The following is a 14,611-nucleotide window of genomic DNA, read 5'->3' as shown; positions in this document are numbered from 1 at the left end:
TAAGAAGGAGCACTGTCCCTGTGCCAGGATGGCCAAGTGTCCAGACCTGAAGGGGGCCATGCCCATGAAAGGATGTTGGAGGGGGGGGGGTTGAAGTGTCGGGGTATGCAGGACAGATAAGCAGGAGCCTCTGGGAGGTGACGGGTGGGGTCATGGAAGGGGATGGGCCTGTAAGTGGGCGTGGGGGGCCTGAAGAGGGGAACCCCACGGACCCCGGTGTGTCCTCACTTGGAGTGTGTGGGATAGTGCCCATGTGTGTGTGGGGTGACATTGGCCATGGGTGGGGAGACAAGCTCACTTAGAGATTAGGGCATGCTTTCAAATGGCGGCCCAATCTCTGAGTTCTGCTCCTCAATTTTACAAACAGTTCTAAGTGTGGCCTAAACTGGTGAGAAACTCCTGGAGGGCCCCAAAAAGTGACTAAGTGTCACTGAACAGCGGTGGGAAACTCGCTGAACTCCCTGGAAAAACCCACCACAAATTAACTTCAAAATGTTTTTGGAGAATTGCACCCTATGTTTTGTCTTGTGGGTAGAATCTAGAACTAGGGGGCAGTTTAAATATTTGTCTCCTGTTGAGACAGAGATGAGGAGGAATTTCTTCTCTCTCAAGATCTCTTCCTCAGAAAGCGGTGCTGGTCGGGTCATTGCATTCATTCAAGGCTGAGTTACACAGAAAAAATAAATGTTGCAAAGATCACAATCAGATCAACCGTGATCTTATTGAAGGCAGAACAGGCTCAATGGGCCGAATGGCCTTCTGCTGCTCCCATTTCTTCCGTTCTTACAGACGGGGAGTATGCTGAAAACATTGAGCGGGAATCGTCACCCTTAAATAAACTCAAATAAAGGCTAGAAACACACAGCAAGCCAGCAGAGAGAGAGCGACAAGAGGGAGTGTAGGAAGTTACAGTTATGTAAGTAAATTCAGCCAGGGAAAAGTGAAGTGACAAGGCATATTTTCGGAGTAACTCAAGCCGTGGTTAGATGAGACTGCTTGGGAAGCAGCTCCCAGATCCAGCTAGCACCAGCCGTAGTAGCTAATGTACACACTGAGCCGAGCCAGGTACCTGAACCCGGCCTCTGCTTCCCTCATTGGTGCAGCGCTGTGTTCTGCAAGCAAGCAGCCTCTGTGCGGTTGGTTGGAGGAGCAGCAAATGAACGTTGCAGCACATCCGCAAGGCGATTGGCACACCCACTGCAACAGGTTACTTACTAACAGCTGGCAAAGTCTTTCAGTTTTTTTTATATAGCCCCCCCCCCCCCCCTCCCTTTTAACATAGCACTGCTGTTTAGTGAGAGATGCACTGCTGTTTAGTGAGAGATCTAGCGTCCGCTTCTTATAGTCCCTTCCCTTGTGATTGCAGGCGACTTTAGGCGGGTGCAGTGGGTTGGGCCTGTTGTCCATCTGACGCACGGTTCCAGATTATATTGAGGTTAGGACACGGACCTGGGTTGATCCCTTTCAATTGCTGCTGCAGGCACTGGCTGCTCACATGGGCTGTGTGGATTACCACGCTGTTTATGCAATTTCTCTTCTGGGAAGATACGGTTGCAGATTTGAACGCTGACATTTCAAGAGCTCACGACCTTGTCTGAAGTTGTTCTTTTAAATTTCGACTGGGGGTGATCTTGGTGGAGAGGAGGGAGAACTTGAACAATCTCAGTCACAATGTGGGCGAAGTTGGCGCTGGTATTATGCCAGTTCTTTATCCTTTCCTCGGGTAAGTACAATGCTGTTATTAGATTGTGATTCGCTATTACATTTAAACGAAAGGAAAATAGACAAATTGAATTTCAGTATAGTAAAATCATTTATTGCGAATAATTATCAATGGATATTCTAAACATAGCTCTGATTCCTTGACCGATGAGATGACGTGTATATTAAGCAGAGAAGATCTCCTTTATTTAATGTATGGAGTGGACCAGGAAATAGTTGTTGACATAAAGTGCTCTGAATGCCGGTGGTTCCTTCCAGCGTGGGTTGCAGTCATTTCGCGGTCTGTCTCGCAATCCTGTACAATGCCTAGTCACAAGTGTAACAGGACACTTCGGACCTGTCGTTCAGCCAGTCTTCTGTCAACTTTGCAGAGGTTTTAGAGGGGCTGAGCGGCCGAACTCTCACCCACCGTGTCAGTTGAGCGGAGAAGGGGGTGGGCGATGGCGAAAGAAGTCAGATTGAGGAAGTGGCTGTGGTGCCAACCAACCCAGCAGTGTAGCAGGTTGCATTCCACATTTCAAAGGTGGATATTTGCCTACGTGTTAAAATCACAAGTAATCGTTTCCTTTCTCCTTTTCAGCAACTGATGGCCCGACTACGCACGCAACAACCCAAACCGGTTCTGCAACAGCCGCAGCTAGCTCTGGATCCGGAAATTCATCCACCGCGTCTAGCTCCCCAACGCCTCTTAACATCACAACCTGGCCAAACAGAACAGCAGCCCCCAGCTCAGCGACAGATGCAGAGACACCTCCGCTTTCTCCTTCCAGTCCCACTGCACTGGCTAACACAAGCCACCTCACCAGCACCATGTTACCCTCTGTATCAGTGAACTCCACTCAGAGCAATCTGACTGCTACAACACTGCTGTCCACACCAACTCCCAACATCACTTTGACCAGCTCAATGTCCTGGACGCCTTACTCGCCCAACGTGACAAACAGCTCTCAGAATCACAATGCAACCAGTACAGCGTCCAGTCCGCTGGCAAATCACACGGCCGACACAACCTCACTCCACACTGTTGCCACCAACAGTTCTTTCACAAGCAGGGAACCAACACCCCTGCCAAATAGTACCGGGCACAGGGAGGTCAGCACAGCAAAACCCTCTACCGTCACCCCTCCGACAGCTGGCACCTTGACTACCGTCCTATCACCTTCGAGCCCAACCGCCTTCCCAAGCACCAGTCTCCCAACCAACAGCACAGGAAAGCAGGATAGGATTGCAACTCCAAGCGGTGCAGGTGAGAGTTAACCTATTTCAAAGAGGCGCGGAGGTCACGAGGAGTCTGTGCATCAGAACTCTCTCGGTAAAAGTGAAATCACTGCAGAGATTTACTGTGACCTTTGCCTGTCTTTTAACATTGGGCTCTGTGTATTTCTGTTGAGCGTGTGGGAGGTGATAAAGTAATCAGCATCACTGGCTGCAAGACAGGACAGTGATCGTGACGTGACGGTACTGAATTTGCAAGTGCAGCTAAAAGGATACATCTGAGAAATAGTTTACTTCAATAACCACAAAGCTGTAAAAATGCAAATTGATTTCTGGGCATCATATCCACGGGCACAAAGATAAAAGCCAAGAGGTAATCATCAGTCCATATAAAACCTTAAGACTTCAATTAGAGTACTGTATGCAATATTAGGTTACACAGCACAGGGCGGATGTTGAGATTTCGGAGAGTACACTATACACTCCAGCACCATGATGAAATGTCGATATGGAGAAAGACATGGCTCAGACTGGGTACAGTCTGGCATAAGCAACTTTTGAACATTTGAGTTTTGCTGCGCACCTGTCCCTCACCTGAAGTCCCCATACCATCGCCTCAAATAACAGCGAGTGCCTTTAGCCTCACTGTTACTTTGACAACAAATTACCTGTTATTCTAGAAAATGCTCAGGAGAACATTTCAGAAATTCGTGAAAGAAAAACCAAATGCTAGAGACACTGGATGAAATAAACCAGAAAGTGATTGGAATACTCAGCAGGTGGGTGAAGACCAGTCAAGAGAAAAACAGGGTTTTATGTCATTGGCCCTTTTATCAGAAGTAATGTAGAGTATAAATGAAAACCTCTCATAATAATCATGTTGTTTCTCTAACGTCCGTCCCTGATATTGGTACATCTGCCCACAACATTATGGTTGTCTGGAACAACTCTGACACGAGTCCTCATTCTTTACTGTTCCTCAGTTCTGTCCTTATTGATGTCCTTTCCCTCTGCTGCCGTGATTTGTGTCTTTTACCAATATTGCTATCCTCCTCGGGTCCCAATTTTCATTTATTTCCTGAAGAGCTTATGGTCTGGAATAATTGGCTCTCAGCCCCTTGTTGCCAGGTTTCTGTAATGGATACAATGGCACAGGGTCAAGTTTCTGCTAGTTATTGCAGTGTAATTTGGGTGTAATTGGCCTATCCAGCACAAAAGAGCTGTGATTTTTAAACAATAACAGCTTGTAATTAAATAGCACCTTTCATGTGTTAAACTTTCCAAGGTGCTTCACAGAGATATCACTGTATACAACAAAATGGGACACTGAGCCACATGCGATATTAGCGTAGATGGTAGTGTGATCAGCTGTGTCAAATGCTGAACATAGGTCGAGAAGGATGCAAGATGATAGATTACGTTTGTTATAGTCACAAAGAATGACATTTGTGATTGAGATAATAGCCATTTTGATAAACTTGTGTGTTGTGATGAGAATCACATGCTTTGTGCTTTCTGTGATCTGTTACACTGGTTCAGTATACAATTCACTTCAATCAGACCCCGCCCACAAATCTGGCTGTACCCCGGGGTGAAATTGCAAACCTCTGCTGGTTGTGATGGTTCAGAATTGCATTCATGTTCTTAGGTTCACAGCCACTAGCCGGCATATTTTTAAAAAGTTTTTAGATTTTAAATAAATGTAATTTTAAACTGACTAGTCTTCACCAGTAAAATCATGAAATAGTTCGGATTAGTTTTAAAGCCATTTTTTTAGTGATTTTAATTCTGGTTACAACACACTTGGAAGACTGAACATCCTTATTAAATACTAATTTTTGCTGTTTAAACCCATTTATATTATATTAACAAAGCTGCACCAGATAGTTACTCTTCATTACATCAAGGAATACTTTTAATAGGAGAAAAAGGAGCAATAAAAATGTGCTTCCTGATTGCACTGCTTCATGGGCGGTAAAGATGGGCTGGTCAGATGGGCAGAACAGTGTCAAATGGAATTTGATCCTGAAAAATGTGAGGTGATGCGTTTGGGAGGACTAACAAAGCAAGGGAATATAAAATGAGTGGCAGGACCCTAGAAAGTACAGAGGATCTGAGGGTCATTGTGGTGTATGCCCATAGATCTCTGAAGATAGCAGAACAGGTAAATCAGGTGGTCAAGAAGGCTTATGGGATACTTGCCTCTATTGACTGTGGCAAAGAATATAAGAGCAGGGAGGTTTTGATAGGGCGGTATAAAATGCTGGTTGGGCCACAGTTGGGCATACTGTGTGCAGTTCTGTTTGCCACAATATAGGAAGGAAGTGATTGCACTAGAGAGGATGCAGAAGAGATTCACCAGTATGTTGCCTGGGATGGAACATTTCAGCTAGCAAGAGAAACTGGGGTTATTTTCCTTAGAGCAGAGAAGGCTGAGGTGGTGGTGTGGGGGGGGGGGGGGGGGGGGGGGGGGGGTGCATCCTGATTGAGGTGTATAAAATTATGAGGGGCATAGATAGGGTGGATAGGAAGTAACTTTTACATTTAGTGGAGGGCTCAATAACCAATGGCATCGATTGAAAGTAATGGACCGGAGGTTAATAATAATATTTAATCTCTATTGTCACAAGTAGGCTTACATTAACACTGCAATGAAGTTACTGTGAAAATACCCTAGTCGCCATATTCCGGCACCTGTTCGGGTACACTGAGGAAGAATTCAGAATGTCCAAATTACCTAACAGTACATCTTTTGGGAGGAAACCGGAGCACCCGGAGGAAACCCACGCAGACACAGGGAGAATGTGCAGATTCATACACACACAGATTCCCAAGCCGGGAATCGAACTTGGGACTGTGAAACAACAGTGCTAACTACTGTGCTACCATGCCATAGGATATGTGAGGAAATATTTTTCACCCAGAGGGTGTTTGGAATCTGGAACTCACTCCCTGAAAAGGTGGTAGATGTGTTAACACTCACAACATTTAAGGAGTATTTAGATGAGTACTTGAAATGCCATAGCATACAAGGCCAAGTGATGCAAAATGGAACGAGAGTAAATGGATGCTTTATGGCTGGCATGGCCATGATGGGTCGAAGGACCTCTTTCCATGCTGCAAAAACTGTGGCCGGGATTCTCCAAAATGGAGGCGAAGTGTTGACGCCGGCGTAAACAGCGGAGTATTTCATGCCGCATCAACGGGCCTCTTGGCCCAGAGATTCCGTGGCCCACAGGGGGCCAGCATGGTGCTGGAGTGCTCCACGCAGCTCCGGCTGCCGATACGCGGCCCTGCACTGCCGTCCGCGCGTGCGTGCGGAGGCCGCTTCTGCACCGGTCCCGCACAACATGGCGGACCCACACAGTGGGCCGGTGCGGAACAAGGTAGACCCCCCACAGATCGCACGTGCACGCCGATCGTTGGCCGACGATCGCGGGCCGGGCCGTCGTGGAGGCCCCCCCCCAGAGGCTGATCCCCCTGCCCCCCACCAGGACAGCCACCGCAGCCCCACGCTCCCACCGGGTGGAACCATACGTGAACCATGCCGTGGGAACTCGGCCGGTTGACCGCAGAGAATCCTTGCGGGGGCGCCGATTCTCCTGTCGCCAGAAGATCACGTCCCGGCGTTGGAACCGATCGCGGGTCTGACGCCACATTCTCCGCACCTACGCCGAGCGTGTATTCGGCGCGGAGGCTTGGAAAATCCCGGCGTATGATTTTATGATTCTCTGAGTTAATCCTATAGTACTTAAACTGAGTTTGTGCTTCCAAGGTACTTGTTTTGCTCCATGCGTTCATCAGCTTAACTATTATTTGGGTAACTATCTCACCCTGCCCAGATGATGCATTTCTCATACTTTTTGACCTATTACATTTGTGGTTGATGATGATCTGTGAATATGTTTTGACTCTCCATCACTCTGGCTTTGTATTTACAGCTATATCATCCTTACTTCTTTTTTTCCCGTTTCTGGATTATTTATATTATCCTAATTCTTTTTGTATTCTGGCCTTTTTGTTTTTAAGTTTTAGATTTTTTTCTGTCCAGATCTTCCCCTCTTTATTGGTTAAAAGTCCCCACCTACAGTCCCTTTGATTGTGACTATCTCCCCACATTTTGGAATTTCCCTACGTCTAAAACAATTCATTTTTTGCTGTTTCTGTGTTGCGCTCCCCCTACACCCCAGCCACATTGCCTCCTGCTTCAGGGTGCCCTGGTTACATTCCTGTCCATTTTCCCCATAGCCTTCTTCCTTTTTCCACATAGGTAGCAAGCCAATTGGACATGGAATCGCACTGCACCGGTCGCGGGCCGCCCGCGGCGATTCTCCGGCCCGCGATGGGGCGAGGTTCCGCACCTTTGGGGAGGCCCGTCGCCGGAGTGGTTCTCGCCACTCCGTCCCGCTGGGACCCCCCGCCCCGCCGAATTGTGGAGAATCCCGACCATGAAACCATAAATGTAGTGCAAAAGCCATTTACCTCTCGTACAGGTCCCACCCTCATTGACCCCCTACTCTAAAATAAACTACACCCCCCCCCCCCCCCCATCTGCTGACGATTAATTTCCCGCGAAGAAGTCGACGAACGGCTGCCACCTCCGGGTGAACCCTAACACTGACCCTCTCAAGGCGAACTTGATTTTCTCCAAACGGAGAAAGCTAGCCATGTCCGATAGCCAGGTCTCCGTCTTCGGGGGTTTTGGGTCCCTCCAAGCTAACAGTATCTGTCTCCGGGCTACCAGGGAAGCAAAGGCCAGAGCGTCTGCCTCTTTCTCCTCCTGGATTCCCGGGTCTCCTGATACCCCGAAAATCGCCACCTCTGGACTCAGTGCCACCCTTGTTTTAAACACCGTGAACATGACGCACGCAAACCCCTGCCAAAATTCCCTAAGCTTCGGACATGTCCAAAACATGTGGACATGGTTCGCTGGTCCTCCCGCACATTTTGCACACCTGTCCTCCAGCCCAATGTATCTGCTCATCCAGACCACTGTCATGTGAGCCCAGTGAACAACCTTAAATAGTATCAGGCTGAGCCTGGCACATGTTGCAGACGTGTTGACTCTACTGAATGCGTCTGCCCATAGACCATCCTCTATCTCACCTCCCAGCTCCTCCTCCCACTTGCGCTTCACCTCCTCGGTCTGTGTCTCCTCCGACCCCAAAAACGCCTTATAAATGTCTGAGGTTTTCCCTTCTCCTACCCACCCTCTGGAAACTACCCTGTCCTGAATCCCCCTTAGCGGTAGGAGCGGAAGGTTGACACATGTTTACGAAGGAAGTCCCGCACCTGCAGATACCTGAATTTGTTTCCCCTCGCCAGCCCAAACATTTCCTCCAACACCCTCATACTCGGAAGCTCTCCTCTATGAACACATCCTCCATCCTCTCAAACTCCGCTCTCCGCCATAACCGGGACCCCCTCCTGTCCATACTCCCCGGGGAAAACCGGTGATTATCACAGATTGGGGCCCAGACCAATGCTCCGACTGCTGCCACATGTCGCCTCCACTGGCCCCAAACTCTCAGGGTCGCCACCTCCACTGGGCTGGTGGAGTACCGTGCCGGCGGGAACAGCAGAGGCGCAATTACCAACCCCCCCAAACTGGTGCCTTTCCATGAAGCCGCCTCCATGCGCGCCTATGCTGACCCCTCCCCTACCACCCACCTCCTGATCATGGCTATATTAGCCACCCAGTAATAGTTACTAAAATTTGGCAGCGCCAGCCTGCCCTCTCCCCGACTCCGCTCAAGCATTACCTTCCTTACTTGCCCGCCTAGACGAAGCCCGTGATCACTGTTGACCTACTTAAAAAAGGACCGCGGAATAAAGATGGGGAGACACTGAAGTACAAATAGGAATCTCGGTAGGACCGTCATCTTCACCATTTGCACCCTCCCAGCCAGAGATAACGGAAGCGCATCCCGTCTCCGAAAATCATCCTTCAATTGTTCCACCAGCCGGGCCAGATTCAATTTATGCAGCCGGTCCCATTCCCACGCCACTTGCATGCCTAGGTACCTAAAGCTTCCCTTTACTAACCTAAACAGCAGCTCTACCAGTCGCCTCTCCTGACCCCTCGCCTGGACCACAAACATCTCACTCTTTCCCATATTAAGCTTATACCCCGAAAACTGGCCAAATTCCCCTCGAGTCCTCATGATTTCTTCCATCCCCTCTATTGGGTCCTAAACGTACAGAAGCAGGTCATCCGCATAGAGCAAAACCCTGTGCTCTGCACCCCCCCAACCCCGGACCAGTCCACTCAAGCCCTCGAGGCTCTCAGAGTAATTGCCAACGGCTCTATAGCCAGCGTAAACAACAGTGGGGAGAGGGGGCATCCCTGTCTCGTCCCCTGGTGCAGCCTAAAATAGTCCAATGTTGTCCTATTCATCCGTGCACTTGCCACAAGAGCCTGATACAGTAACCTGACCCAGTCAATAAAGCCCCGTCTGAATCCGAACCGTCCCAATACCTCCCACAGATAGTCCCATTCTACCCGATCAAAAGCCTTTTCTGCATCCATTGCGATCACTACCTCCACCTCCCTACCTTCCGGGGGCATCATGATCACATTTAACAGCCTTTTACATTGGCCACCAACTGCCTGTCCTTAACAAACCCCATCTGGTCTTCCCCAATAACGTCCGGAACACAATCCTCGATCCTGGAGGACAAGTTTTTGGCCAGCAACCTGGCGTTTATATTCAACAGGGAGATCGGCCTGTAGGACCCACACAGCTCCGGGTTCTTGTCCCGCTTAAGAATCAGCAAAATCATTGCCTGTGATATCGTCGGGGGCAATACCCCTCTTTCCTTTGCCTCTTTGAACATCCTCAACAACACTGGCCGCAATATCCCCGAGAACGTTTTATAAAACTCCACTGGGTACCCGTCCGGACCCTGGGCCTTACCGGCCTGCATGGCTTTCAAGCCCTCCACTATCTCCTCCAGCCCGATTGGGGCCCCCAGCCCTTCTACTCGTTCCCCGTCCACCTTTGGGAAATTCAGCCCCTCCAAGAAGTGCCTCATCCCCTCCGGCCCTGTAGGGGGTTCCGACCTGCACAGCCTGCTGTAGAAATCCCTAAATGCCTTATTCACCCCTACTGGATCACCAACTAGGTTCCCATCTCTGTCCTTTACTTTCCCTATCTCCCTAGCTGCCTCCCTCTTCCTAAGCTGCTGTGCAAGCATTCTGCTGGCCTTCTCTCCACACTCGTAGATCGACCCCCTCGCCTTTCTCAGCTGCTCCACCGCCCTGCCTGTGATCAGCAAGCTAAACTCTGCAAGTAACCTCTGCCATTCCCTTCAAAGCCCTGCCACTGGGGTCTCCGCATACCTCCTATCAATCTGCAGTAACTCCTTTGCCAGTCGGTCCGTCTCTGCCCTGTCCACCTTCTCTCATTGTGTCCCCTTCTTACCACCGCCTTCAGTGCTTCCCAGACCATCGCTGCAGAAATTTCCCCCGTGTCATTGACCTGCAGGTAGCTGTGAATACATTTCCTCAGCCGCTCGCACACCCCTTCATCCACTAAAAGTCCCACATCCAACCTCCAGTGCGGGAACTGGTTACTGTCTTTACTAACCTGCAGGTCAACCCAGTGTGGAGCATGGTCTGAGATTGTAATCGGTGAGTACCCTGTGTCCACCACCCCAGCCGGCAAGGCCCTGCTCAAAATAAAGAAATCAATCCAGGAGTACACTTTACCCCCCCCCACACGTCTGAGAGTTCTATCCGTCTCAAACACCACCCGCTTATTGATCAGGATCCCGACCCCGCTAGTCTTTGAATCCAGTCCCGAGTGAAAGCCCTGACTGGCCCAGCCTTTCCTCAGTCTAACCTGGTCTGTAACTCTAAGTGCGTCTCCTGCAACATTACCACGTCCGCCTTCAATCCCCTAAGATGCACGAACACACGTGCCCTTTTGACCGGCCCATTTAACCCTCGAACATTCCAGGTGATCAGCCTGGTTGGGGGGCTCATTTCCTCCCCCCCTCCACCGAACAGCCATCCCCTTTTTTAGGCCCGGCTCCAGCCCTTGCTCCGCACCTCCACTGGTCCATCGCCCCAACCTCCTCTCTGTCCCTCAGCCCAAGTTGCTCCATCATCAGCAGAACATTCACCCCCCCCCCCCCCCCAGTAACACCCTATAACCCAACCCCTTTACTAAACCAAACATAAGCACGCCCCCCACTGCGCTTCTGACAGCTAGCCCGCCCAGCTAGCTTGGTGGCCCCCATCCCCGGCGCCAGATAGTCTCCCACCTATTGTTCCCTCCCCACCTCCCCCCCCCACCCCCCCACCCCTGCTCATACAAACAAACTCCGACATCGAACAATCCCCACACAATTGCCCAACAGAAAAACACCAAGATCAAAACAAGCACACCTCTATCCCCCAACAGTGCAAATGAAAACCTGAACTCACTCAGCTCTACTGCTGGTTCCAAATCAATGCAAAGGGCATCACAAACATCTTCCATGAAACGCAAAACGAGAAACTTTTTACAAAAACAGAAACAAAAAGAAAAAACAAAAACATGAACGTTGCAGCCAAGTTCAAAAGTTCTCAATCCATCAACAGCCCTTTCTGTTTCGCAAAGTCCAATGCGCCCTCAGGCGACTCGAAGTAGAAGTGCTGATCCTCATGTGTGACCCAAAGACGGGCTGGGTATAACAGTCCAAACTTCACCTTTTTCTTAAAAAGGATCTGGTTGAAGCCTGCTCTCCTCCTGGCCACCTCTACACTCAGGTCCTGGTAAACCCGCAAGATGCTGTTGTCCCATTTACAGCTCCGTGTCTGCTTGGCCCACTGTAGAATGTGCTCCTTATCCGAGAACCTGTGGAATCTCACCACCATTGCCCTCGGTGGGGGGGGGATCTCCCATTCGTGGCTTCCTCGCGAGTGCTCTGTGAGCTCTATCCACCTCCAAGGGCCGGGAGAATGTCCCAGCATCTCCCAGCAGCTTCACAAACATGTCTGCGATATATGCCCCAGCGGCTGTTCCTTCGGACGCCTCCGGGGGCCCGACGATTCTTAGGTTCTGCCGGCAGGACCTATTTTCTAGGTACTCCACCTTCTCCAGGAGCTTCTTCTGCTGGTCCCTCAGCACCCCCACCTCCAGCTCCACCACAGTCTGATGTTCCTCTTTCTCCACCTTTTGGATCGCCTGATCTTGGGCGACCAATCTAAGCTCCAACCACTCAATTGACTCTTTTATCGGGTCCAAGCAGTCCCGTTTCTGCGTAGCAAAGCCTTCCTAAATGACTAGCATTGGCTGCTCCATAGACTGCTGGGTCAACAAGGCAGAGATCCGAACCTCTGCCATGTTGTCTTCTGTTGCAGCTACAGCCAAGCCTTCTCTATCTTTTTGTTTCTGCCCTTACGAACACTTCTAGTCTTTCTCTTCATGCACCGAAGCGGGAATTCAGTAAACAATTGCCACTAACATCCATTTTACAATTCAAGTCAGGTGGAAAAATGGGGGAATGGTACAAAAGTCCGACCAGAGCGGGAGCCACCAAATGTGCGACTTACTCCTTAATGGCCGCCACCGGAAGTCCTTTTGATTCCTTTAGCCCCAAGAGATGTATCTATTTCTTTTTTGATAGAAACATAGAAAGGAACTCTGACGCCACTGGGATCTGGATGTGCATATGGTCCTGATGAGCGAAAATCTTTCAAGTTGGGATGCTTTAGCCCATTGTTAATTTGTTCAGCATCAGCATGAGAGTAATTGGAAATGTGCTTGGACAGCAAGGGAAAAAGCTTTTTGTAGCAAGTCACAACATGCATTAGTCACTCACTCTAATGCCTCAACATATTCTATCAAAAAATAAATGCAAATCCTTTTATCCTTCTAGAAGACTCCATCTCTGTCTGAAGCTATTTTCTGATTGTGTCTATTTGGTAACAATGTGACTGATTACATGACTTTAATGGATCATTGGAAAACTTGTGGGGTGACTGGTTGGAGGAATAAATTCACGAGCTATTGGCTGCATATCATGTTTAAACAAATGTATTTAGCAATAATCAGAACTAAAATGTTATTTATTAATTCCGTTTTGAAGACGGGGGAAATGACTAAAATTGTTGCTTGATACAAAAAAAAAGTTTCTCATCGTGGGTACAGCTACCTTTGTCTTCAGACAAGCAGGTCCGTATAATAGTTCATGAAGCATTTTCTTTTTCATTCACTTAGACCTCAGTTTGCTGCTAGGCTAAATGTCTGTTGTGAGCTGTTAATATTCAAAATTCTAGTTGTAAAAATCCCTCATTGTCATCAGTGATAGCCAATATTGCCAGCAAAGAGCAAAAACCCAGTCCTGAGGGTATGTATTGACATTGAGACTCTTTTTCATTTCTGAATAGAAACATTGGTCAGCGATTTCTGCTTCTGCACTTATCTTGTCTTCCTCCTGTTCATTAAAATTAATTTTGGTGTGTGTGTGTGTGTGTGGGGGTGGGGGGATGGCATCAAGGGCTGGTGTATGCACCAACAGAAAACCTCGGGCAATAAACTGCAGCGAGGTTGAGTTACCTATCCTTTACCTTCTTTTATTAAGATGTTTGTTTTACCATGAAAATAAATATTAACGGTAAACATTGGAATAAAATATTAATATTGTATGAGGTGAAAGCTTTTACAACAAGATGTTGCGCATATATATATATATATATATAGGCTGAGTAGCACATATTCTGAGAAATAATTTCAAAATAAGGAAGGGCCATAAATATTTAATCTCAACAAGAGAACAGTGAAGATATGCATAATAAACTAGATTTTAAAAAACAAATACAGCTGAGTCATTATGGGTGAGCGCTGTATGAAGGTGCCATATAGGTATAGAGCAAAGGAGGGTTAAGGGAATCAGTCACACAGGGCGATCCTTGATATTCTTCTGTTACATCTCAGACTTGGGTCTATTAGCGTTATGGATGAAACTCTCAAATTATCAGACAACAATCTCCTTTATTGAACCTTACCAAGTTACCACAAAGGTATCAAAACTTCATTACACAAGAGTTCCACAAAGTACCAAACCTCTGTTCTACAAAAGGTATGAAAACTCACGGCTTGGACCTAAATAAACCTGTTAATAGGCGAGGTGATCAGACTCCCTCTTGGTGTATTCCGATGTCCTCTGAGTCCCGCACCCAGGGTGCAGCTTCTTACGATGGTTATTCCTGCAGATTATCGCCCCAGACGTTCCTTTGCCTCTCCATTATACAGATCTTGCTCGTGCTTCCAGTCATGTACTCACAGGCCACAACACTAATCAATCACTGTTCTATAGTCACAAATGTTCAGCAGTCGTGACTCTCTCAGGGGTTGTATTTCTCTCAGGAGCATGACACACTGAGGTCTGTGTTCAATCACTTTTCAAGGCATAGCAACAGCCACTGTCCTATTGGCTCCTGTGCTCACTCCCTGGCTGCACATTGCTGCAGACCACAGCAGTTTATGCTGATGCAGAATTAGCCCTTTTAAGCATCAGGCTTTGCTGATATCTTTACAAACACCCATCGGGCTACATTTCAGTATCTGAATGTTGAGTTAAAAACAGCATTGGGAAAAGCAGCTAGTCTCCCGTTCGTGATGCACCAATTCTGCTGCAAAGGGCCTAACCTCTGTTCCAGACTCAAGCTGCGGAGATTTTGCCG

At 48.4% G+C, this 14,611-nt stretch overlaps 1 protein-coding gene across 1 annotated transcript in view; it reads left to right on the top strand.

The window, feature by feature from the left end:
• Nucleotides 1-1,251: 1,251 nt before the first annotated feature.
• LOC119965234 (uncharacterized protein PB18E9.04c-like) overlaps nucleotides 1,252-14,611 on the top strand; it is a 55,540-nt gene continuing 42,180 nt past the window's right edge. Inside the window, exons 1-2 of the mRNA XM_038795704.1 lie at nucleotides 1,252-1,723; nucleotides 2,303-2,968. Coding sequence (XP_038651632.1) covers nucleotides 1,672-1,723; nucleotides 2,303-2,968 — 718 coding nt within the window. The 5' untranslated portion in view covers nucleotides 1,252-1,671. The remainder of the gene's footprint in view (nucleotides 1,724-2,302; nucleotides 2,969-14,611) is intronic.

This window comes from Scyliorhinus canicula, chromosome 4 (genome assembly GCF_902713615.1).
Source record: "Scyliorhinus canicula chromosome 4, sScyCan1.1, whole genome shotgun sequence".
Lineage (NCBI taxonomy): Eukaryota > Metazoa > Chordata > Chondrichthyes > Carcharhiniformes > Scyliorhinidae > Scyliorhinus > Scyliorhinus canicula.
Note: the sequence above shows the minus strand (reverse complement) of the source record. Positions and strands in the feature narration are given on the sequence as shown.